Source organism: Antedon mediterranea, chromosome 4 (genome assembly GCF_964355755.1).
Source record: "Antedon mediterranea chromosome 4, ecAntMedi1.1, whole genome shotgun sequence".
Lineage (NCBI taxonomy): Eukaryota > Metazoa > Echinodermata > Crinoidea > Comatulida > Antedonidae > Antedon > Antedon mediterranea.
This window is the reverse complement of record NC_092673.1, coordinates 9,477,508-9,503,311: the sequence shown is the minus strand read 5'-3', so window position 1 is coordinate 9,503,311 and position 25,804 is coordinate 9,477,508. Positions and strand designations below refer to the sequence as shown.

The 25,804-nt window shown below is 33.5% G+C and overlaps 1 protein-coding gene across 6 annotated transcripts in view; it reads right to left on the bottom strand.

Annotated features, from left to right (window-relative positions):
• Nucleotides 1–25,804, bottom strand: part of LOC140046567 (uncharacterized) — a 131,451-nt gene that overhangs the window by 29,325 nt on the left and 76,322 nt on the right. For 5 of the 6 annotated variants that reach the window (XM_072091261.1, XM_072091260.1, XM_072091263.1 and 2 more), the window contains 6 exons: nt 21,582–21,843; nt 12,630–12,873; nt 10,298–10,501; nt 9,030–9,209; nt 304–398; nt 144–218 (listed from right to left, as the gene is read on the bottom strand). In XM_072091261.1, the coding sequence (XP_071947362.1) occupies nt 144–218; nt 304–398; nt 9,030–9,209; nt 10,298–10,501; nt 12,630–12,873; nt 21,582–21,843 (1,060 nt within the window). The remainder of the gene's footprint in view (nt 1–143; nt 219–303; nt 399–9,029; nt 9,210–10,297; nt 10,502–12,629; nt 12,874–21,581; nt 21,844–25,804) is intronic. The other variant, XM_072091262.1, reaches the window with a different exon arrangement.

Below are 25,804 nucleotides of genomic sequence, written 5' to 3'. Positions count from 1 at the left end.
TCTAGGCTTCTCGAAACGAATCCCAGATTAAAATAAATAGATCCTGTTTAAAATATTATATTCAATATTATTAATGACCTTACAACTATAAACAATGAACCCCATATATTTGTTTCAATTTTAATTGCATTTTGTAAACTTACATGACTGTTGTTAAATCTTGTTTTAATCTAGCATTCTCTTTCACCAGAATCTTGTTTTCATTATTTAGATCATCACTATAATAAAGAAAAGTTCACAAATATATGTTTGTTTGGTAATATGTGTCATTCAAAACTTTAAAAAGAATTAAAATTGACTTACATTACATTTTGCTTCTCATACATTGTTTCATTGTTGTTTTGTAAAATATCTTCTTTGGCTCGATGCAATCTTAGTTCCTCTTTCTTTAATCGGTTCTTATAAAGAGATAGATTGATTGACACATGATAAAGTAAACTTTAAATTTTAATTCAAGTCAACTATTTTATTTATATCATAAGCTAAAAAACTTGATTAAGTAATAGTTTTATTCACTCAATACAAATTGTTTTGTATGACTAGCATAGCTATAGCCACATTAAAAATGAGTAACATATTTTTATTGTTTTAATCTAAGTGCAATCTAATATTAATTAATATGTGTTTATACACTCTACATGCTTAACGCAAATGTAATGCATGACTGTGTAAAGACGTAGCGAATGGTCGATTGCATCCTCCATATTGTGTGATTCCTCCCTCCATGAAGAATCACTTTTTGAACTGTGTTGAAATATTGAAATATTTTATTTATAATTATACTGGGCGACCTCTTCAGTCAAAGACTGGTCTCCCAGAGGGCCCTGTTATGATCAATGGCTGTGATGTACTAATACACCGGGTGACTAGCGAATGGTCGATTGCATCCTCCATATTTTTTGATTTCTCCCTCCATGAAGAATCACTTTTTGAACTGCGTTGAAATATTGAAATATTTTATTTATACTGGGCGACCTCTTCAGTCTAAGACTGTCTCCTAGAGGGCCCAGTAATGATCAGTGGCTGTGATGTACTAATACACCGGGTAACCCCCTACTCGTCTCGAAAGATGAACTAGGTTCTTTAAAGTGCACATGAGCTAGATGTGTACACTGGACCTACGGTTTATAGCCCTTATTCGAAAAGACTCGTTCTACCGACCAGAACCATGGAGTGAGTGAGCCTCAAACTCCTGCCGATGTTATGGCTACGTATATTACAGTTCCACTGTCTTAACCGCTCGGCCACTCCAACATTGGAATTAGAAAAAAACGATTTTGTATGTCAACATGTGCATAGAATATCACATACACTGCATTCATTTTATGCAAATTAGTGCTGCCATTATATATCTTGACCAATATTAGATACCTAACCAATTTGGTGTCTAGACCTATGTTTTCATGGTCAAGGATCAAGGATCTTTTTAAGACCATTCGTGGATTGATCACATAATAAGTTATGCTAATTTTATGAAAATTAAATCAATTTTTGCTATCTCAATCAATACTAATGATAATCAAACTATTTTAGTGTCCATACCTATGTTTTTATTATGCAAATTAATGCTGCCATTATTAAAAAATCAACTTAAGCTCTATCTACACTACCAAATTTTATGTGACAAAAAAATGTGATATGCCAATATATAATGACTTAATATCACTACATCACACGTTTTTTGTCAAACTAGTTTGATAGTGTAGACAAAGCTTAACTTGGTTTTCATGGTCAAGGATATTTTTAAGATGTGTCAATAACCACTGTGTTAATTTTTTTAACAATGATTCTGAGTCTTATATAATCTAAATGCAAAAAATACATGTTTTAGTGGAAAACAAATACAAATACTGTCACTGTGCATGAATTAAGGAATAGAAGGGTATGCATCGACGGTGACATAAACGATTTTCCAACTAGTTTGCCTATACTAAAGCACTGCTGCCAATCAAACAAACACGCTCTTTGAACTCCATAGAAAAACGTAGACATGTAGAAATTGTATGCGCAGTCTGATTGTTCTATTGACATATCTGTGTCAATGACTAATTGACAATATATTGCTGAACAATTCTGTTTTAATTCACAATTGGACTACGAAAAGTTCACTTTCTTACGACCGGTAATTTTAAGAAGTTAATAATAATAAAAGGTTATATTAATAAAATATGCAATTTTTATATTTGCATTATCATATTGACTGTTATCCCTGATCCTGGATTGGCTGGCTATGTATGGTTGTGATACGTCACCACTGACTCTACTACTCTCTAGTGCTTGTTTTGAAAAGTAGACGCAAGGCAAACTTAACCATCAACAAACGAAGCATTGATTAATGAATAAAAGTACCTTGTCCATTATTATTATTATTCCCACAAGAAGTAGACGTGAGGTGAGGTGAGTATATACAGTAGATCATGATTACACGTTTTAGCTGCTACACTTAAGATAGCCTACCATAGCCTATATCAATATCGGCAAATCATAGGGTTTACTAGTAGACTAGCAGGCAAAAGGCCTGGGCCTAGTTTCCTTGCTGATTTTGTAATTTTACATGTAGGCCACTACAGGTCATAAAATGCTACTCTAAAAACATTAGCGTAGATCAAAGATCTTATACTCTCGGAATTTTACGTGCAATTCATGTAACACACATGGAGCTCATTTTATAGGGCGCCCTCTCGCTCAAACAAGTAGATTTATGGATCAGATATGTCTACTGTATTGTAACTGAATACTCAATTTTTTTCATCACAATAATTGTGGTAATGTGCGATTAAATTATAATGATAGACTTATTTCCTGTACTTTGTATATCTATTTGTTTTAATTACTGAATATTGTTGTTATTATTGAATGTTTATCATCATCCTCAAAATCATCATCTAGGAGTAATCATCACTCACATCACTACTACTTCATTAGGTGTACATCCCCATTAGAACTTTTTGGTCAGAATCCTTATCAGATAAATCAACTAAGCAGGTGATTAATGACATGAATCCTATTATACCCCTGTGATTTTATTAGCTCTCTTGTAATTGATTGATTAGGACAAGTTACATTCTTCAGTATGCAAGGTCAATGGTCAGGCAAAAACTAGCAGAATTCGGCAATGATCAAATAGTTTAACGACCTGCCTATCAAAGTTGGACTTAAATAAACACATGTCACAGTAGGAGGTCAAGTGACATTTACCCGAAGTTTTGAAAAACTTCGGGTAAAAATGAACACATTCTCTAATGGGGCTGTACACGTAATGTTATTTATGCGAGTCGGTCCCTCTGGTATTAACACTAAGCGCATCGTATTCCGTTTTTGTTCTTGATGTGTTGTTCTTTTTCATCCAGCAGCAAAACAGTGCAGATTAGGAAAATATATTAGTCAAATAGTGTGTTATAAACAATTAAAAAAGAACAAGAAGTCACTTTTTAAAATCACTACTTCGACTATTTTATTGCAGTAATTTTTCGGAATATATTTATAAACAATCATAGGCTTAAGCCTCCTACAGGCATGATATGAAACAGATTATGATAGTCAATTCTGAGACAATTCAACAAGAAAGTACAAGAAGCAGTTAGGAAACAAAAGCCTGCAAAATATTTTCATTGGCGAGCAGGACAGATTAATGTTAATACCTGCTCAGATGACTTCTTACTACATGAAACCCTCATTCAAATTAAAGCAGCAAACCTTGACATCGTGTGTATGCAGGAAGTGAGACGGATTGGTACCGGTGCAATCTCACATGAGGGCTACAATGTATACTGGACTGGACTGAAAATCAAAAAGATGTATGGGGTTGCTATTGCCATCAAACAGTCACCCCATATCAAAGTGTCTAATGTTTATTATGTTTATGAACGTTTAATGGCAATAGACGTCACAATAAAAAATTGTAAATTAAGAATTGTGTCTGCGTACTCTCCTACGGAATCCGGTTCAGAATCATCAAAGGATATATTCTAAGAGTCGAGAACAACACAAAACTCTTACTGATGGGAGACTTTAATGCAACATCAACAATAACAACCAGAAAATCACTCTTTGATGGAAACCTACATAGATTTCAAGACACAGATGACACAAGACTCATCAACTACTGCTCTGACTTCAAGCTATGCATACTGAACACCTGGTTTGACCATCCAAACGTTCATCGGATCACTTGGCATAGCAACGATGGTGTTACAAAGAAAATACTAGATTACAACATATGTGATCACTGGTTGAGGAAGTATGTTACTGACACAAGAGTCTATAACAACTATTATCTTTCGTCGGATCATAGAATCCTTGTGAGTAATATGACAACACTAGCCAACAAAGCAGCCAGGTTAAGAAGCATAAAAAGAAAAAACAGAGCAAGAGAGCCAACATGAGTAAACTTAAAGATCGAGAAGTAAGAAATAATGTTAAAACAAAGATAGAAGAAGAAATTAATAAAATTACTTCTCCTGAAAAGACAACAACCACTACATCAACTGAGCGCTATACAACACTTATGACAGTGCTAAATAAGGCAGTTGAAGAAGTCCCGAAGAAAACAAGAAACCAAAATGCTCATCCCTGGGATGGTGATGAAAGACTACAACAGCTTATAAAAGAAAGAAAGAATATTAACAAAAGCACAGTTACCTACAAAGAAGAGGAGATCAAGGCTATGCAGAAAGCAATTAAGATAAGGGTGAAGACACTACGGAATGAATATTTGTATGAAGAAGCAAGCAAGTTAAATGAAGCCCACCAAAATAGAAAAATATTTGATTTATGGAGAAAAGCTAAGGAGCACGGTGATGTTATAAGAAAAGCACCAAAGCCTATAAAATGTCCTGGATTACGTGAACACTTTAAAGATCACTTTAATCCAGACCAATCTAGCCTTAAAATCCCAGATGAAATTAGCACACCTCCAGAATATATTATCAACCTGAGACAACCAGAATTTGAGATAGACAATGAACCTCCGTCCAAGAAAGAAATTATTGATGCAATCGGACATCTAAAAGGTCGCAAAGCTACCCTAGATGTCGCTTCTGAAATGTTGCAAGTCGCCACAGAGAACCCAGTATTCGTCGACCATGTACATAGACTGTTTGAGGAAATTTGGAGAACGAAAGAAGTACCAAGTGATTGGGGACTGTCCAAATTAACAACCATTTGGAAAAAAAAGGCAGTCCACTTGATCCATCAATGTATAGAGGAATATCGATTGGGTCTACATTTTCAAAGATACTTATGGTTATCATTCTTTCACGTTTTTCCATCTTTTATGAAAGTCAACTTCTACGCACACAGTTTGGATTCAGGTCCAACAGAGGGTGCAATGATGCTATATATGTAATCAAGCAGATCCAGGAAATTGCGTATCGCTTAAATCGCAAACTCTATACATGCTTCATTGATTTAACAGCAGCATTCGACCATGTGAATCGTAATCTTCTTTTCCTAAGCGTTCGTAATAGGTTTCACTTAAACCAGTCTACTACTATGATTGACATTATACAATCACTGTACAGCTCAACGAAAGCATACCTTGCTGACGACGATCCGAGTGATGATAAGTTCGAAACATCTTCTGGGGTGCGACAGGGTGGTATTGAGAGTACCAGCATGTTTAACCAATATTTTGATTACGTTATTAGAGTGTTCAAACAACGCTGTAAAGATGCTAGTTTGGATGGCCTAATGATACAATACCTAATTCCTATTGAAGCTACAAATCGTGCTCAAAGATGTAAAGCACCATCAAGGGGCATCTATGACGACTTTGAAAGTGGCTATGCTGACGACTTTGCTGTAAGCTCCTGGTCACAGGAAGAACTGCAAACCATTGTGAACATCTTGAATAAAGTTTGTCTGGAATTTGGTCTAAGAATTAGTGCCCCCAAAACAGAAACCATTATATGGAACTGGAAAGAGGAAGTTGAAGAATACCCAAGATGCATCATACAAATTGGCGGCGTACACATTAACAACGTAACACACTTTAGATACCTTGGTGTATGGGCTACCTACAATGATGTTCATATTGGAGATCAAGAAGTAAAATACAGAATCAATTCAGCCAAAGGAGCATTTGCAGAGAATAGGGCATTGCTTACCAACAGAACGATCCACCTACAAACAAGAATGATGTTTCTTAATGGTCTAGTTAGGAGTAGACTCACCTATGGTTGCCATGCTTGGAGGGCAACAGGAAGTGAAATGTCCAAACTTAGCACAACATACAAAACCTTCCTAAGAAGAATGCTAGTGAATGGCTTTCAAAGAGTCTGCCCACCAAACCATGTAGACATATCCTCAGATGAAGAAACAGATGAAAACTATATAGACTGGCGTTACGTAATTGATGACGATCTCTACAAAATTACTGGCTGTCAACCGCTAGAAGAATATGTCTACAAGCAACAATTCAACTGGATCGGACATGTAATTAGAAAAGAAAATGAAGATCCTACAAAAATTCTTACTTTTCACACAACACAAAGTAAACGAAGAGGTCGGAAGATACCATCAGTACTTGATAGAGTTGTACAACAAAGTCAACTTACTAGATGCAACTTCATTAGAGCCTGCTTCAACAGAAATTTATAATTCCCAGCAATGTTTTAACTGTATATATGAACTGTTTTATAAGTTGTTTTGTGACTGTGTAATTTGGTAGTAGTCACTCTCATACTGTAGGCCTACATTTAAAAGTAACACATCCAAATGCCAACTTCAAGTCAATGGCTACCAGATGTCTCTGTGAGACGGTTATTTGAACCAGTACCAGTACCAGTATTCATACTAGGCATACATGTACCCATCATTCGCCATGACATTCATTTATTATTATAATTTATTTAAAACCTGAGATAACAATAAGTTATGTTATAGTAGTCTCAGTTTAAAATTAACTCAATAACTATTGCGAAATGAAGCACGGGCCACCCAGAGGAAATATAAAAAATGTAGAAACATTGAAATAAAATCATCATATTTACAATTATTCAATCATCATACCAGACCGTCGTAATGATCATCATTTCTAGCAGATAATGCACAGACCGGGGCGCGTACAGACCTCCTACAACTTTACCATACCTCATAAATGTGATACTTTAATTAATTTTTTACTCTTCTTCTTATCACTGATTATGTCTCTGTTGAAGAATATGCGTATGTTTACGTACGTTTCAATTAGCAATGTTTCAATTGCTGGTGAACAAAGATTCAACTTCATACCAAATCTATGTAACATGGTAGCGATTTTTAACTTTATTTTTCTGCTGATGTTTGATGTATGTAAGTATTTGTTACAGTTAGAAACAAAAATCTTTTCACAGATAGTTGGACATTAACTACTTGGTGTGGTGGATTTGGGACATCAAATATTGTAGGGAATGCATTCCATACAATCTTTTTGTGACCATCAGTATTTGAGATTCTAATTCGAAATGAATATTGCACAAGTGGCAATTAGGTGTAAATAGGAACTTGGTTTCGTTCTCAAATCCGCGCGTCGTGTGTTCTGGGCCCATTTTGCACACCTGTAAATTAATAATTGTCTAGTGAGTTTTTGCTTTATCATAATTAACGTTTACGTAATTATAGGACGTCTACGTGCATGCTAATTGATTTTCAAATTGGTTAGGGCCTAAAATCAAATACTTAAGCCTAACCTAAAACCACTAACTAACGGTTGAATTTCATAAATATTAAGTATAAGATTCAATTAAAAATTGTTTGTTAGGGCTACTCAACGGATAAGTAATATAACCAGGGAACAATACAAATAGTGTAATTTCACTGTTATTATAACTAATGTCCTAGCCTAATAATGATAATAATAATCATTTCATGCGTTAATATACTGTAATGTATGTAACGGCTAGTTAAATTAAACAAAATAAAATAACCATGAGACAGAAAGCAAATATTAACCATGAGACGGAAAGCATGAAATAATCAAGATCACAATTTGTTTATATTAAGTATTATTATTATTATTATTTGTATAATGTAAAAAGAGGGACTAGGGCCTAGGCCTACAGCGACATGCCAATTGGGCTTCTTGTAGTCTTTCGACCAAATTTTTACTTATATGCCAACAATTGTAATGATATATATTTGGTCAATAAATGTTTCTTGAATTGAAAGTTTTAAAAATTTTTTGTTAAGGGTACTAAATTTTAAAGGATAAGTAATATAACCAGGGAACAGTGAAATTAGTGTAATTTCACTGTTATAACTAATGTACTAGTAGTAGCCTAATAATGATACTAATAATCATTTCATACGTTTAAATAATAATTATTAATAATAGGCCTACCTAGCCTAGTTTATTAATATATGTATAAATTGAATACAGTAAAGTAAGATTAGTCCCTAGGCCTACATAGCATATGTTAAGATGTAGGCTACTTATTTAATTACATAAATTTACCTGTTCTTGTCTTTGGGAAAATTGTAAAGCTTAAGTTCTGGGTTGGCCTTTGAATTGCTTTTACAATTAATTGCAGCACAGTACATCCCTCCACTTTTTCTCTTTTCATTCATTGTTTCTTAACCATACAAACTTTGGCACGACTCCTCAATCCCATTTTCTAAAGAATACTGCGATCATCTTCACGCAAAAGTTTGTTACTTGTTTAAGCGAGGGGGCGCACTATAATTTGACGCTTCTAAAGTGTTACACGTAAACGCGGGTAGTGTCACATCTTTAGTATATAAGATATTTGGCGTAGATCAATCGTGCCAAATGTCGAACATTTTGGAAAAATTAATGTTTTATTAAACCCAAAGGTCAATATTCAATTTTCTTAGTTGACGCATCATATAAAGTTTTTGTTGACTGAGTGTATCTTGATTCCATTTTAACCGATCATCAACAGTGGTACCTTTTTTAGGTTAGTGTCCCAAAAGTGTACCCTTAATATGTGGTTCTACTGTGATTAAATGCATGACCTATATGGTATACAAGCGAAGCGAACATACCATCTAGTATTAGTAATTAGATTGGTTTGTATTGACCAACATACCTTATAATAAGCCACCTGTTCATTGAGTATATTTACCCTCATGTCATAACTTGTAATTTTTGTTTCCAATTCTGAATCATGTTCTAGTAGTAATTTAACCTTGGCTAATTCCGCACTGTATTTGCTGTCTAAGTCTAGCAGGGATGAGTTAAGGCTATTGTTACTTTCCTGCACTTCATTCTAAAATATTAACATCAAACAGATAACAATGTTCTTTTAATCAATTATTGGATGTTACTGGTCAATACTACCATGACCTGAAGAAAATAATATGTTGTTAGTGCTATTTTGTGTCATACTGTATTATTATATACATACTAACTAATTGTTAACACAAGGTTTTCAAAATGAAATGAAATAACAGCTTCCAAAATAATTATCTGAACTTCAGATACGCAAAATATGTTTTAATCACGACTATCACTATCACAATTCGGAGGAGCTATATAAGAGATAGGAAAATACTGTAATGATAAAATTAAGTGACCCAGGTTATTCAAATTTTTAGACATGACACTGACAGACGTTATCAATATTAAAATTACGAAAGGTAATTGATTGAGCATGAAAAAATTTTAATATGGGGAAATTGAAATATGGATAAGCGGGATGCTTAGAAATTAAATTTAATTAACTAGCATAAAAAAGAAAAAAAATATTTTAAAATATGATGACATCAAGACACTCACTCGTCAAGCAAAATATACTCATTAGTTTTCATAAGTTGAAAAAATGGTGGGTCACTGTTGAGGATCACGAGGAGCGATAATAGATTCAAAATAGGCATTTTTTTTCTACAATTTGCATTAAATTAGCCACATGGGATGAATTTGATAGCCTTTTGATCCAGGGGTATTTTTTTTATTATTTAAGAACTCATAATTCAGTAAATATTTTGTTTACAAACTTTTTATATACCCTATGACCATCTCCGTAGCAAGATGGATGTTGGGTGTGAATTTCAGACGGATCGGATGTTGAACGGCGTAGTGCATAGCGGACAAACATTTTGTGTTTGCCTTTTATATATATATGGATTTTTACACATTAGTGTATCTTCCATGTCTGAAGGTATGAACCATCAAACAAACAAAAATTAGATTGCCAAAATAACAAAAAGTGGATTGGATCATTGTTTAGCTAACACAGCATGCAGCATTACATAGACAGAGGTGATCTTACTTGCTTGATATCAATCGTTTTACACCGTTCTGCATTACAATTTTCACAGAAAACATAATAGCAACCATGTGTGTTATAGTACATACCAGCATCTCTACTGTTTTTTCATGTTTTGATTCTGTGTTAGTAAAGCTCTCCTGAATTAATGCAAGTTTGGTTTTGTCATCTTCCCAAGCTTCTCTGAGAGATTCCAATTTGGCCTGGAGATCAGATCGTTCTCTTAATAAGCTGGCATTGTAATCCTTGGAATTCTTAAGTGCTTCATGGACAGTTGCCAATGAATTCTGTGTCTATTGGAATAAATTACAGGTTTAGAGAAGGATGTTAACATGTTTTAATAAATAATGATCATTGTGATCTGTAGAAAATAAAATGTTAATGTGCCCTCTCTATTTTGTGTCTATGTATAATACAGTACTAGCAGTAACCCGTGCTCCACACGGTCTTTTTCTGCCTTAGTATGTTATATACTTTGCATGGGCAAATATAATAACAGCGCACTTTGATAAAAGTACTTTTGACAAATTATTAAAATAAAAACAAATTGTATCACGAATAAAATTCGGAACTACTGTATTTACGGCCATTGGTTTGTTATACACTATTCCTTCACTTCAATATATGTAGGCTAAAACATTAAAGCAATAGTAGTACAGTGTATATGGAACTTTAGACTTTACTTTTGACTGGAAAATAAAAGACGCTAAGGAAAAATTGTGCCGTGTAAATTAGATGATGCGCGCAAATACATAACGAAAGTATAAAAATGCCAAACTATAATTATTTTGGGTGTTTTTTGTGGTGTATTAATTATTTGATACGATAATAAGTTGATAAATCAATCAAATGAAAACACATTGCTACATTAGCAATGAGCTAACAATTCGCTAATACAAAGGTTTTCTGTCGAGCCGTCTGTGTAGTCGAGTGGATTAGGCTATGGACTTTACATGTTGATGTATGGGGTTCGAATCCGATGAGCAAGTTCTCTTTACTTTATAGTGAGAGAGAGATTATTTAGAGGGTTAGGTTTAGTTATATTTAGGAACTTAACTATCTTTCACATAAGGGGCCCCAACCTCTGTACGAAATAAAAAATCGCTTCCCGGCCCCAACAAATTGGTTTTTTTTTTAAACAAACAATACAATTCGGAACTACTTACGGCCATTGATTTTGTTATACATGAAGTACTTTGAAATATCTGTAAGCTACAATAAAAGCAATACTGGATTTGGGGTGCGCCTCAGAAAGTGACAACTTGCAGAGATTAAAACATTTTAATGTTATCGAATTATTAGAATAATAAAAATTTAGTCGAAAATTTGGGTGTATTTTTCGTTGATATTTGATATTTAGCGGGAACACGACACTCATTTGGATTCGTTTTATTTGTGTGTGTTTTTTTTTTCAATTTTTATTTTTTTATTTTTTGGTATCTTTTTTGCTAGTTTTGTAATTACATTACAGTTTAGTTTTGATTTTTAGCTTTAAACGGTGATACTTAATTATTACACATGTCGCGGATTGAACTCGAACCTACTAAGCATTGATATCAATGGTCATGGCGATTTGCTCACTGAGCCAAACCGTGATTTACAAAATACATTCTGTTCCAAGGATAGGTGTAAACGGCGCTATCATTCGATACGGTTGACTAAAGACTCAAATATTAACAAAAGATGTAATTTATGTACATGAAAAGTATATTATTATTATAACCAGAGCTATGCTCACTGAACCGTAAGAACGAGTTAATTTCGACTTGCAGACATAGGAAAAAGTTCTTACTAAATTGCAGATCCTAATAGTTTATCTAATTGAAACAATAGGCTATTGTATACGACTTCCTGATGACTCACTTCAATTAATCCCTGTGATATAACTGTGTCACTTATGTTTTATATTTCGCCTGAAGACTGCGGCCAGCTACATGCTGGTCATACGAAACAGATTTGTAGCAATTAAAACAATGAAGTAACCAAGTTTTCTGCTGTTATTTAATTTATTTATTGATGCTCTACCTTGGTATTGAGCACTCTATCCTAACGGTCAGATACTTTCAACCTGAATATATATATATATATATATATATATATATATATATATATATATTAAAAAAAATCAAGATCAAATAAGTTAAAACTGCCTCAATATAGATTTATTTTTACGACATGTTTCGGGCATAGCCCATCATCAGGTGAAGAGAATTGTAACAAAGAATAACATATATAAGTCACAAAATTACATAATAAAACAAATCAGCCAATCAAAGATATTAACAAACAAAAGTTAAAGGCATAATTTTAGTTGACTGCAGTAAGTACATTTGAAATCGGCAGTTTTTTTAACACTGAAATTACTGTGTATTCGAGAACCATCCGTTGGCACGACCTAGATATTACAATTATTATGCTTACCTTTTGCAATTGACTATTTAGGCACGAGTATCTTACAGTTTGGCTATACAGAGTTTTTTCTTTCTCACTGATATGTGATTCCAGAATTGCTTTGTTATCCTCTGCATTATGTAAAGTTTTCTTAAGCTCTGCTGTTTCCTTTACATACCCATCTCTTTCAATGCTCAATTTCTCCATTTTTGCATCCATGTCCCTCAGGCTGGTCTTGGTAGATGCCAATTTGGTTCTCAGATCTATATTCTGCCTTTAAAATAATTTAAAGTAAAATATATTTAAATAACGCCTACAGTACGCTCTGACTAATAAGAAATATGAGTTAATGCTAAAATGGTTTTTAATTTTTTATAGCGCAAAATACAAATATAGTCTCTATGCTCTGATTAACACTAGTGTAAAAAGAACGTGTTATTGTTAAATAAATCAGGAAAAAGCCTAATTAACAGAACAAATTGACCAAGGCAACAGAAAAAAGTCTGAAAACAGAGTCTCACATCACCACACTGTTTCACTAACTTGGCAAGACAAGATAGCTATTTATTCACAAGTGTCATAGTAACGTGAGCAACAGACTATCCTGCATAACAAAAAATAAAAAAATGCAAATAATAAATTAGCACGGAACGAAACAAGTAAGTCTTCAAGTGAGCTTTGAAGATCGAAATGGAAGGAGACTCACGAAAAAAATATTTTATTTCGCTACGGATCCTGTTGCGCACGCGCACGCGCACGTCAGTTCATTGGATACGCACAAAATCAGAAGTCTTCAACATCGGATATCTAAAGAAAAATTGATTATTGATTAAGCATTGTTTCGTGATGGACAACTTATCACTTGGTATTAGGAATAACGAACAATCACAAAAAATAGTTGACAGGTTTCGCCAACCCTGTGGGGCCAGGCGTGCTAATTAATAGCAGGAATATACGAATACGAATACGAATAGAACTTTATTGCAATCAAACGAAAGATTGAAGTTTAACAAAAGCGTTTCACTCAGAAAAATAAAATGCAATATCAAAATATAAAAGACATTTAGAAAGGTAGAACATACAATCAAAATATTAAAACAAAATTACAATTAAATATCACTTATTATAAAAACAATAAAATATATTCAAAATGTTAAAAACAAGTTTAACTGAAAACATCAGAATATTGATATAGGCCTGCATTATAAAAATGTAAAAGTTTTAAAAATTTTTACAAATTAAAAAAATGTTAAAAACTTCAAAAATTTTCCAAAATATTTACACACAATGGTACGGAAGGTCGCGGAAACATAACACTAAATGTTTACCATTTTTGGAATAGTCCGTGATTAATAATAAACGTTTTTGAACGGTTAGTTTTAACTCTAGGGATACAGAACTCACGGAGTCTTCTAAGATTATAAGCAGCAGAAGGAGCCTCTGGTAACAAATGATTCAATCTGTGACTGGGGTCTTTGATTTTAACGAAAAAATCCTTGCACAGTCGAACACGGCGGTCTTCTAAGGTAGAAAAACCAAGGAAGCTGCGGGCATCGGAATAAGTAGCATGCGGAAAAATACATTTAAAGGCCCTTCTCTGAATTTGTTCAAGTTGTTGACTCTGTTGCTTCGTAATATTTGATCCCCAAACTGGGGCCGCATATTCTAATATTGGTCTAATGATACTAGTATAAAATTGGACAAGTGCGGGGGAATCCAGGCCTGCCCTCCGCACCTGTTTGAGAAAGTACATTCTAGAATTACATTTACTAATCACTTTGTCAATATGAGGTTGCCATGACAAATTATGAGAAATAATTACACCAAGGAGTTTAAATTCGTCCACACGTTCCAGATTACAATCTCCAACATGAAGTGGCTCAAAAGCAGTCTTTGACCTTTTACAACTAATTTTCATCTCTTTCGTTTTCTTAATATTAAGGGACATATTGTTATCCTTAGCCCACTGGACAGTTTCATCAAGAGTGGTTTGGAGTACAGTTGCCCCATCTTTGCTAACGCGTTCATGGATGGAGGTGTCGTCCATGTATTTCATGCACGGCACCCCATCCAGAAGATCGTCGACAAAGATGATAAACAACATGGGCCCCAACCAGGATCCCTGGGGGATACCGCCCTTAACGACTGTCCAAGGGGACAATTAATCGCCTAGTTTAAGACGTTGTTTTCTATCACATAGAAAAGCATAGATCCAAGAGATTAGATGGTCTTCGACCCCTAAATTATACAACTTATCAATTAATATATTATGGTCAATTAAATCATAAGCCTTTTTGAAATCAAGCAATAATAATCTCATTTCATCTCCTTGGTCAGTAGCAGTAAAGCATTCGGTTAACAAATTTATAAGAGCGTCAGTGGTAGACACACCCTTAGAGCAACCAAATTGATTTAACTTGATTTTATCTTTAATTTGGACCCAAATCATTACCCCTACGATCCCTTCAATAACTTTCATGGTGGTGGAAGTCAGCGAAATAGGACGCAAGTCATTCTCAAGAACCTTAGGTGGGTTAACCTTTGGAATGGGGATTATATCGGCTGACTTCCAAAGCATGGGGAGAACCCCTTCCCTTAAACTGGAGTTAACTATTGCACTTATCGGCTTGGAAAGGACATTGGCAAAATCACGTAGTACCCTTGGAGGGATTCCGTCCGGGTCTGGGGCTTTATTACATTTCACAAGTTTAAGCTTAGACTCAATTGTCTCTGGCGTGATAATTAAATGGGGTGGAACTACAGTGTTACTATCATTGGTTTTTGGTTCAAAGGGTTTGAACTCAGAAGTAAGGGACTGGAAAAAACCACTAACTTTCGCGGTAAGATCGTATACGTTACCGTTACATAAGTCATTAGTCATAATACCGCGCCCGCAGGGCCGGTAAGTATGAAGCATAGTGGAAAGCATAGGAAGGTCGCCCTGTCCGGGCCGTGATTTTTTTTTTCGTATATAAGTTGGGGACCCCTCATGAAACGTCACAAAATAAACATGAATAATTCATCAGTTAAATTTTCTTGTTCCGTGTTCATGTTTATTTTGTGACGTTTCCTTATGTACGAAAAAAAAAATCGCGTCCGGGCCGGCTTCTCCGTACATACTGTTATTGCCTACATTGATGATACAATTATAATTGCTAAGAATAAAAAAGCTGCTAAATAAACAGCAGAACTATTTTCTAACTTGGGGTTTGCCATCCATCCATCTAAATCTGTAATTGAGCCAGTGAGGGAAATAACATTTTTTGGATTTGTAATAAACTCTCGCATCATGAAAATAAGCCTCACAAAAGAAAAGGCCCAAGAAATATGTAATCAATGTAAATTGCTGATTACAAAAATTAGGCCCACTATTCGTTTTGTCTCATCGGTTATAGGTAAGCTCGTGTTCAATATGGACCATTACCATGGGCTTGAAAAAGACAAAATCTATGCACTGAGACTAAATAAGGGCCACTTTGATAGAAAAATGGCCATCACACAAACCGCTAAAAGGGAACTCAAATGGTGGAGTGAAAATGCTAAATCGGCAACAAAGAAAATAGATCATGGGGTACTCTCTGTGAACCTAACTAGTAATGATTCGGGCCTAGAATGGGGTGCGTCAAACGGTTCTATTCACATAGGGGGGAGATGGAATTCCAAAGAAATAGAAAAAATCAAGTCAAATGAAATAAACTATCTAGAAATGAAGGCTGCCTTGTTTGCACTAAAAGCCTTTTGTGTAAATAGTTCAAATAGCCATGTTTTGATAAAAATTGACAATACCACTGCAGCATGGTGTATATAAATAACATGGGGGGGGGGGGGGAATAAAATTACAGGCTTGCAATGCTATGGCAAAAGAAATTTGGGAATGGTGCATACCCAGAGATACCCAGAGACATATTTGTCACTGCTCAATACATACCTGGAATTCAAAATGTTATTGCTGATACAAAATCTAGGAAGTTTAATGACCAAATAGAATGGGAACTTGATGGGGCAGTTTTCCAAAAACTGTGTATACAGTATGGAAAACTTGATATAGATTTGTTTGCATCGCACCTCAATGCTCAAGTGAGAAGATTTGTATCATGGAAACCAGACCCAAACGCAATTGCTATTGATGCGTTTACACTTCATTGGGGAAAAACAATTTTCTTTGCATTTAATTTCCCCCATTTTGCATCATTGCAAAGTGCCTTTGAAAAATAGAGGTGGAAGAATCGGATGGGTTTATGGCCTTCACAACCCTGGTTTGCTAAGCTACTCTCATTAATTGAAGAGCCAATAATACTTCCATCTGGGAAAAATATAATTACTCAACCGGTTTCCAGTCGAGACCACCCACTTTACAAACGATTATACCTTATGTGTTGCAGGTTGTCCGGGAAATCTTCAAAGACAATGGCTTTTCAGAAGAAAAAAAAAACAATACTATATATGTTAACAAATGACTGGAATTTTCGCATCAACGACAGATTAATTCTATGCATACCACTGTCGTAAAATTTCTGGATGTTTTTACTGCACTATATCCTACGTTAGGATATCATTATATCCTACGTTAGGATATAGCGCTCTCAACATCGCAAAAGCTGCATTGTCATCGTTTGTGACCCTCAAAGATGGCACTCCGTTAGGAAAATTCATGAAAGGCGTCTTTAACCTGAAACCACCTGCACCTCACTCTAACACTACATGGTATGTAAAACCAGTACTTAATCTTATATAGAAACAGTCTCCAGTTGAATCTCTCAACCTTCGAGATTTGACCCTAAAAACATGCATGCTGTTAGCTCTATAGTCACTGCAAAACGTCAACAAACACTCCATTTGCAAAACATAGACACCAAGCAAGTGACGACGTCGTCGGTAAATTTCAAAATAAATGAATTATTGAAACAGAACAGACCAGGAAAGCCGACGGGTTGCCACCTCAATATCAAGAAATATCTACCAGACCCTAATATTTGTGTTTACACTGCGTTGGTATAATACATTGACCGCACGAAATACCTTCGCAATGGTGAAGAGTATATATTTATAAGCTATAAAAAATCTAAGAGAGTTTCAACTGACACTATAGCACGATGGATTAAATGTGAGATTCAAATTTTAGGAATTGATGTTATACAGTTGAAAGCTCACTCAACTAGGTCGGCAGCAGTTTCAAAAGTAAAACGATCTATGCTTCCAGTCTCTGATATTTTGCAACATGTGGGTTGGAACAGTGAAAAAACATTTGGATCATATTTATGATAATAAACCCATTTGTGAAGACAGTTATAACTTTGCTCTCGCACTAATTACCATAACTAACAAGCGCACACTTTATTGAGTTAGTTTGATAAATTGTTATAACTGTAGTACAGTTACATGTTGTGTTTGTTAATTGAGTTTAATATTCCATGATGGGATTGTTATACACAGAAAAATAGTTCCTACAAAACATTATATTTTAAATGGCTAATGCTAATAACTGTTGCTCTAAATGCTATACTTCATAGCAAGTTGGAGTATAGGTTGTTAAAAGTGTTTTTTGCAATACAAGTTGTGTTTGGGATTAAGTTTGAAATCCCATGTTGGGAAGTTATACCCAGCAATCAAAATGTTATTTAAATAATAAATATCAATGTTATTTAATTACATGTGTCGTTATTATTTACCCAAACAAACTGGTTGTTGAGGCAAGAGTTTCTTTAAACTCTCATGTGATCTAGAACGATCACCGTAGCAAAATAAAATAAGAAGATTAAACGAGAACTTACCTGTTCGAAGTTTGATCTTTATTTTATGAAGTACTGGTAGGTGTAAGTGAGAGATAACATGCCCTCCATGCCTTACCCTTGAATTAACTGAGCTTTAATAAATGGAAGACAGCTCCAATATGTTATAAACTTGATTATTGAGTTTCGCTCCACTTAGTCAGAAATTCCATACAGATGCAACTCTGGCCTCATGTTGAAGACCGATGTGCGCGTGCGCAACGGGATCTCATGTTATCACTCACTTACACCTACCTCATAAAATTAAGATCAAACTTCGAACAGGTAAGTTCTCGTTTAATCTTCTTATTTACTGGGGTTTTATCAAGACATGGTTCAAAGTATAATCAAAGGAGGGATATTAAGTATGGTCTCCAGATTACTTGGGCTATGTGAACTATTTTTATACTTGGGCCACCTAGTAACAGTAGCAGAATGAAAATGACCAAATCAATGAGAAAGATAATTATTTGAGCAAGAACATTACAATTTGAGAGGAAATCAGGTATAGATACCGGTATATAAATAAATATAAAAAATAAAAGATGTGCTTTGTTGAATGTGATAATTTATGAAAATCCTATTTTTAAAATTCAGGTGGCCATATGATGAAATTGTACATAAACTCATATCCACAACTCAATGGCTTCCATAATAAAGTTTAAAAATGGGGTTACCTTCTATTCTAATGAAATATATAAGAGATTTAAAACTGGCATGTTTCTACACAGATTTGCATTAAATTGCCTATTAACAATTGCTCATGAGTTTTATAGTTTAATATGCATGTGTTTGTTGTTAAGAAAGGAATTCATCATGTAGGGTATGAAGGGCAAAAATCAAGTGGAAAAACTGACCTTTTGTGTTAATGCGAAAAAATTGGACAATTTTTATACACTCAAAATTCTTTAATTTGATTTGAAATTAATTTTGAGCATTTCAAATTTTTTACGGGCAATTGTGCACACATTTCTGCGTTCGTGTATGTTTTTTTTACTTTGACCTGAAGTTCATGTTTCGTGAATTTGATTGGTATCTGTCTGGCAGGCGGTTATGGATTGTAAATGGTGGTTTTATGACTATGAATAATCCTTCTCATGGGCTCCCACTATTCATTCAATGACATCATCATATCATATTTCCTCCATGATCATATTTATCTAAAAATTTGAATAAAATGGTCACATAATTTAACCTATACCGTATATTTGAACCTGTTACAGCTACTCAAAATTGAACCTTCATGTTTATAATTTGTTATTGAAGATAGATGTATTAAATAAAATGTTGTTCATATCGTATGTTGTAACATCTTTTTATGACCAGCTGAATGAAAAAAGTAGCATTTCCATCTATTTTGTCATACTATAGTAACACCCTGACGAGAGAGGTGTACAGTAGCTGATCACGCCTGTGGTGTAAAATTGATCAATTGAATGATGTATCTATCTCTACGTGCAATCATTTTGTGATCCTTTAAAAATCAACAATCACAAAAGATCACGATCATAAAGATATGCAGTTACTGCCACATTTTGGTTCGGAAACAATCAAACATTAATTTCCAATCTTAGTAAATTAGATGGAACAAAATCTGCAGGCCCAGATCGTTCTTAAAAAGTTTATTTTATATTTCAGAGATTGTTAAATGAGAGATTGGTACCCAATATGGAAAAAAGCCATAGTTTTCACATTATTTTAGAAAGGCTACCAACTACCATCCAGTAAGCCTATATCAGGTGTATGTAAGATTTTTTAAATATTTGTTAAAAGATAGTATCATGACACATTTGGAAACATAATCTACTATACGAAGCTCAACATGCCTTCAGAGTAAAAGATCTTGGTCATCCAAAATGGATAAAACACATATGTCCTTAGCCTATCGCAAAGTGATTGATAGTGTTCCTCATTTAATAGGCTTGTGTCTAAACTGGAAGCATATGGAATTTCGGGTAAAATTCTTGGATGGATTATTTGTCAGAGGGGTTTCATAGAGTAAGAGTTTGATCTAAATTATCCTCTAAGATTTCAGTGTTAAGTGGTATCCCGCAATGCCATGCTCACGATCTTCAAACATGTTACTGTTTGCAAATAAAAATGACACAAAGACATATATGACCTGACCTAAAATATTGATGGATGTAATTGTAAGGTAGCCTTGAAAAACTAAATTAAAATCCATTAAAAAAAAATATGGTTGATAATATAAATTAATTTTATTCGATTAGGCTAACTTACTTTTCCAAGAATAAAAATATAAAAGAGATAAGTAATTAATACCATGCTTTCGCATCAATCAATGATTTACTGAAAAATTCCTATCTCTGTAATACAAAAATTGTTATAAGTGACGTCACAAAAAGATTTTTACACAATGCCCAGGGGCGTTTTGAGGGCGTTGTCGTCGTCCAAAACATTAATTATGACTATGGCTTAAAACTGATTGATCTACAAGTTGAGCCAATAAAATGATATTGCTAGGAATCCTTTCATATCCATTTTAAGTAACCACGTTATTCAAAAATAAAATGTTTGAGCAAGAAAATGTTAAAATCTGGGAAAAAGATAAGGCGAGATGTGCTCTATTAAATGTGATTTCTAGTACAAAAAAGAAAAAAATCCTAGTTTTAAAATTTGAGTGGCCGCTTGACGATGTCACAACAATAAATTCATATCTAAGCTTCCATTATTAAGTGAAACAAATTGGGGTCACCTAATTAAATCTAGTTCATCTGCAATGCAAGTTTTTTCATTACCATTATATTTACGGACAAAACTTCTTTCCGTTCTATTAAGGCTGAACTGAATCTTAATTTATAATAAATAATTATACAAACTCTTCAAAATAATTCTTTAAAAAAAAAATTGTTTTTGAGTATGCCATTTTAATGTCACATATTTATCCACTTTGACCAAATTTTGATCCAAAAAAATTGTATCTACCTGAAAAAACTGTAATTTAAAGCAAAAAAATAGTCTAATAGGCTGCCAGCTAATGAGTTTTTGGTTGACTTTTTTTGGCCATTTTTTGATCATTTTATAAGTGAAAACATAATTTTCGGTTTATCCCCTACGTAAGTATTAAAACTAAAAAATAACCTATTCAAAGTCTGATTTAATTAATCTTAAGTTTCATGTTTTGGGGGAAACTACATCTTTAAAAGAATAAAATGATTAAAAAACAATAGGATGAAGTAGCCATTAGGTTTACCTTTTATCTTTTTTCATTTGTTTAACAGAATCTTCCAAGGTATAAATTCTTCCTTCCTTTTCCATTACCATTTTCTTCATTTGCTGTGCCTCTTCTTTCAGCAAATCTCTTTGCTTTTCTAAATCTGTCTTTTCCTCTCCCCATTGTTTCTTTATATCATTCAACTGGCCTTCATATTTCTCAGATATTTCTGACTGTTGCCTTGTAGCCTCAATGAATAAATCTGTTTGGTGGTCAGCATCTTGTTTTCCTATGAGAATTTCTACATTTAAAACAATTGACAGACTGAAAAATGAATATCAAACAGATCTCAAATTGTTTGCATGATAGAAATAATAGTTCATAAAATTACTTTTATACTGCATTTATTTTTTTTTAGTTCAGATTATCAATAACATTAAAAACAATGGATGGTGCTCAAAAAGCTTTAAAATGTTTAGAGGTATAAGTTGTCCTTTATCTGCGCTTCTGTTCATTTTGGTCGCTGAAATTATGGCGTTAAAGATAAAACAGGATAAACTTATTAAAGGTATACTTTTACCAAACCCAGTTGTCGAGGTCAAAATTGCACAACTTGCAGACGACACGGTCTTATTTATGAAAGATGAGAACAGCATAAAAAAGTGTATTGATGTTGTTATCAAATTTGGTAGTGTGTCTGGGTTAAGACTTAACAAAGAAAAAACAAATGCCATGTGGCTTGGAAAATGGAAGAAAAAGGACAACCAATTGGACATTAATTGGATTTCTGACGGTTTTAAAGTTTTAGGTATTTATATTGGCCATGACAAAGAATTTTGTTTTGCTAAAAATTGGTCCGAAAAATCTATTCGTTACAAAACACGCTTAAATCGTGGCGAAAAAGAAATTTGACCATTTTTGGAAAAATAATTATCTTAAAGATGCTTGGCCTGTCTAAACTTGTTTGTGTTGCAAGTATTATAGACACGCCTGAAAGTGTTCTAAAACGTGTTGATAACATAATTTTTGACTTTTTGTGGGATGGAAAAAGAGAAAAGGTTAAAAGAGTCGTTCTTATAAACGAATATGAATGTGGTGGTGTTAAAGCGCCTGATTTCAGGTCACAGGTTAAATCTTTAAAAATATCTTGGCTTAAAAGATTGTATAACAATGAGGATTCAAAGTGGAAATGTCTGCCAAACACGTATTTTAATAGAATAGGCCCAAAAGATATTATTGAAAACATATCATATATTGATGCTATTTTTAAAGCCATACCTGATTTCTATCTATATTATGTATTTTAGTCAAACTTAATAGTGATATGACTAAACGTCAATTATGTTATGATGATATATTGCATCAACAACTTTGGTATAACAAAATGATTTTATACAATGACATGTCATTATTTTTTAGAAACTGGATAAGGTCAGGTGTGCGAAATATTAAGGATATTGTAATTGAGAATAGGTTCATTAACGCAAATGAATTACTTGATATGCTTAGGTATAAATCAAACTGGATTGCTGAATGGCACACGTTCGATGTTTGAACATGAGTAGCAAACAAATATGTTCTTTCTTTATTAAGGAAAAATGTCTAGAACTATCCAAAAGTAAAACAAAGTGGGAAACATATTTTAACATAGAGAACGATTGGACTCTAACATGGAAAAGAAAAATTAAAAATATTAAAGATAATAAACTTAAACAGTTAAACATCAAACTACTGCATTGTATAACACCTACCAAAAGAAGGCTCTTAAAATGGAAAATAAGCAACACAGATACTTGCCTACAATGCAACGTCGTAGAGGATGATGCCCATTTCTTTTATGAATGCACCGAAGTAAAACCCTTATGGGAATATATTAACGTTTACACCATACACAAATTTGGGATCGAGGCAAATTATCGAAACATTGTACTAGGTACAGGAAACAAATATGTGGACCACATGTTCTCTATTGGATGCTTCTGCGTTTACAAGGCACATACTTTGAAAAGTGTAAACAAATGGACCGGATCACTGTCTCGTATTTTTATGGCGGAAAAAAACAGAAGATCTTACCTTAACCGCCTGTTATAATTTATATTTATGGGAATGTGATTTTTTTAAATATATATATATCTAAATAAAATAACAGTAGAAAACTTGGTTACTTCATTGTTTGTAAATTTGTTTCGTACGGAAGAAATTATTAGAAATAATTGTATTAATCTGTTGAAGATGAAATGAATAAATAGTGGTTAACGCCACAAAAGAGAAAAAAAAAACATTAAAAACAAGATGGATTTTGCAATTATTATAATTATGCAGTTATATACTTAGCCTATTCAACAAAATTATTAAATTGGAAGAAATTTATGAAGATAATAGTTCTGTAGGATTTGGAGATATGGACACAGAATTCTTCAATATTCAACAGGGTGTAAAGCAATTGGTTGTGTACTTTCTCGAATCCTATTTAAAATTTTCATAAATGAATTTAAGAAAATGCTAGTATCAAACAATGTTGGTATCAAAATAAATAACACTTTGATAAGTGGGTTATTCTGGGCAGATGATGTTGTATTAGTTGCCGATAGCAAACATGAATTGTCAAAAATGCTTGATCTTGCAACATTATTTGCAAAAAAATAGAAGTTAAATTTTAACTTAGATAAATCCAATATTCTGGTTTTTGGGAAAAGAATTAACAGCCATAAACAATGGAAGCTATGGGATAGATTTATTGTTGAAGTAGAGACTTACAAATACCTTGGTGTCCATATTTCTAGGAAACTAATGAAAATGTACAGTTCCAAAATGTAATTACAAAATGGGCTTATATAGCTTATATCAAATCGTTAATTGACAATTGCAATCATTTTAACACTTTATAACAGGGTATTTTTTTTAGATATATTATGGAGGACAATCGGTCTACCTGCAATCAATTACGAATCAGCTGTTTGGTGTTCGTTAAATAAAGTTGATATTGATAAAATAGAAAAATTACAATTGCAAATGGCTATATTCTTAAGGCGTCTAGAAACACGCCGCGTGCAACCTTATATGGTGAACTGGGTTGGTTCCCAATAAATGTACACATGGAATCACATCGTTGGCCAAAGGTTTTGCTTAATGCTCTGCTTCAACTTAATTGTAATCAGAATGATTTTCGTTTTTTAAATTTTTAAGTTGTTTACATACTACTTTTTCTAAATGGGGATTAGATAATTTGTTTGAAGACATATGTAACATGATGGATAAACCCACCGTAGATCTGACCAGCTTTATGTTGTCTAAGATTAAAGAATGTGCTTGTATTGATTGGAGGAGTGATCTTGCATTAAAATCTTCTCTTTTAGACTGTAAAATTATTAAAGAAAGCCCCTGCCTAGAAAAATATTTACTTTAGTCATTAGCCATTAGCCAATAATAAAAAGTAATTTAAATTGTATAAGAACAGTCTCTAAAAAGAATAAGGTAGGCCTATTAAACGGCCTAGTACACGAAAAGACTATTTACATAGTTTTAAAAATGATATTAACGACAAAATTGACACATATAAATGGACAACTTGAAATCAAGCCATTAGACTTCAAAAGTGCAAGCATAAAATTTAAATTGCGATCTAGTACGTTACCATTAAACATACATAGCTCAAGCTGGTCAGATAAAAGCAATAATGACGGTCATGTACCCTATGTAACTCTAAACCAAAAATTAATGTATGTTCTTGGTTCACCTGTACTTGATCTTCCTACAAATATTGAAGGTGCATTCGATAGATTTTGTAAAGGTTTCACCAAACGGGCATGGAAAAAGTGAAGGAAAATCAACAATGAAAATGATTAAATGATATATCTTGTACATAATTTATTTTAAGTTTCCTTGTACTGTAAATAGGCCTATTGTTAAATAATTTTTTTATTCTCTAATTTTTATTTTACTTACTGTACTATGGACGCACCTTCATTCAAGAAGTGTGCGACTGTTTCAAAAGTATTAGTTTTGTTATAAACCCCTTCCCTACAATTTGTAAAAATAATACATATATATTACTTTAAAAACATTAAACAAGGTCATTCCTTGTTTTAAATGTTTGTTTTATGGTAAATTATGATAAAAAGTGAGAAACAATGCACTACCTAAGTAGCTCTTGGCGAATGACCTCTCGTGGACGGTCTTTAGTTTTGTAGGCCTAGCTGGTAAACATCAGTAAAGTACAAACATCGTACGCTAGTTATATACCTAGCCTGACAGTGTATAGT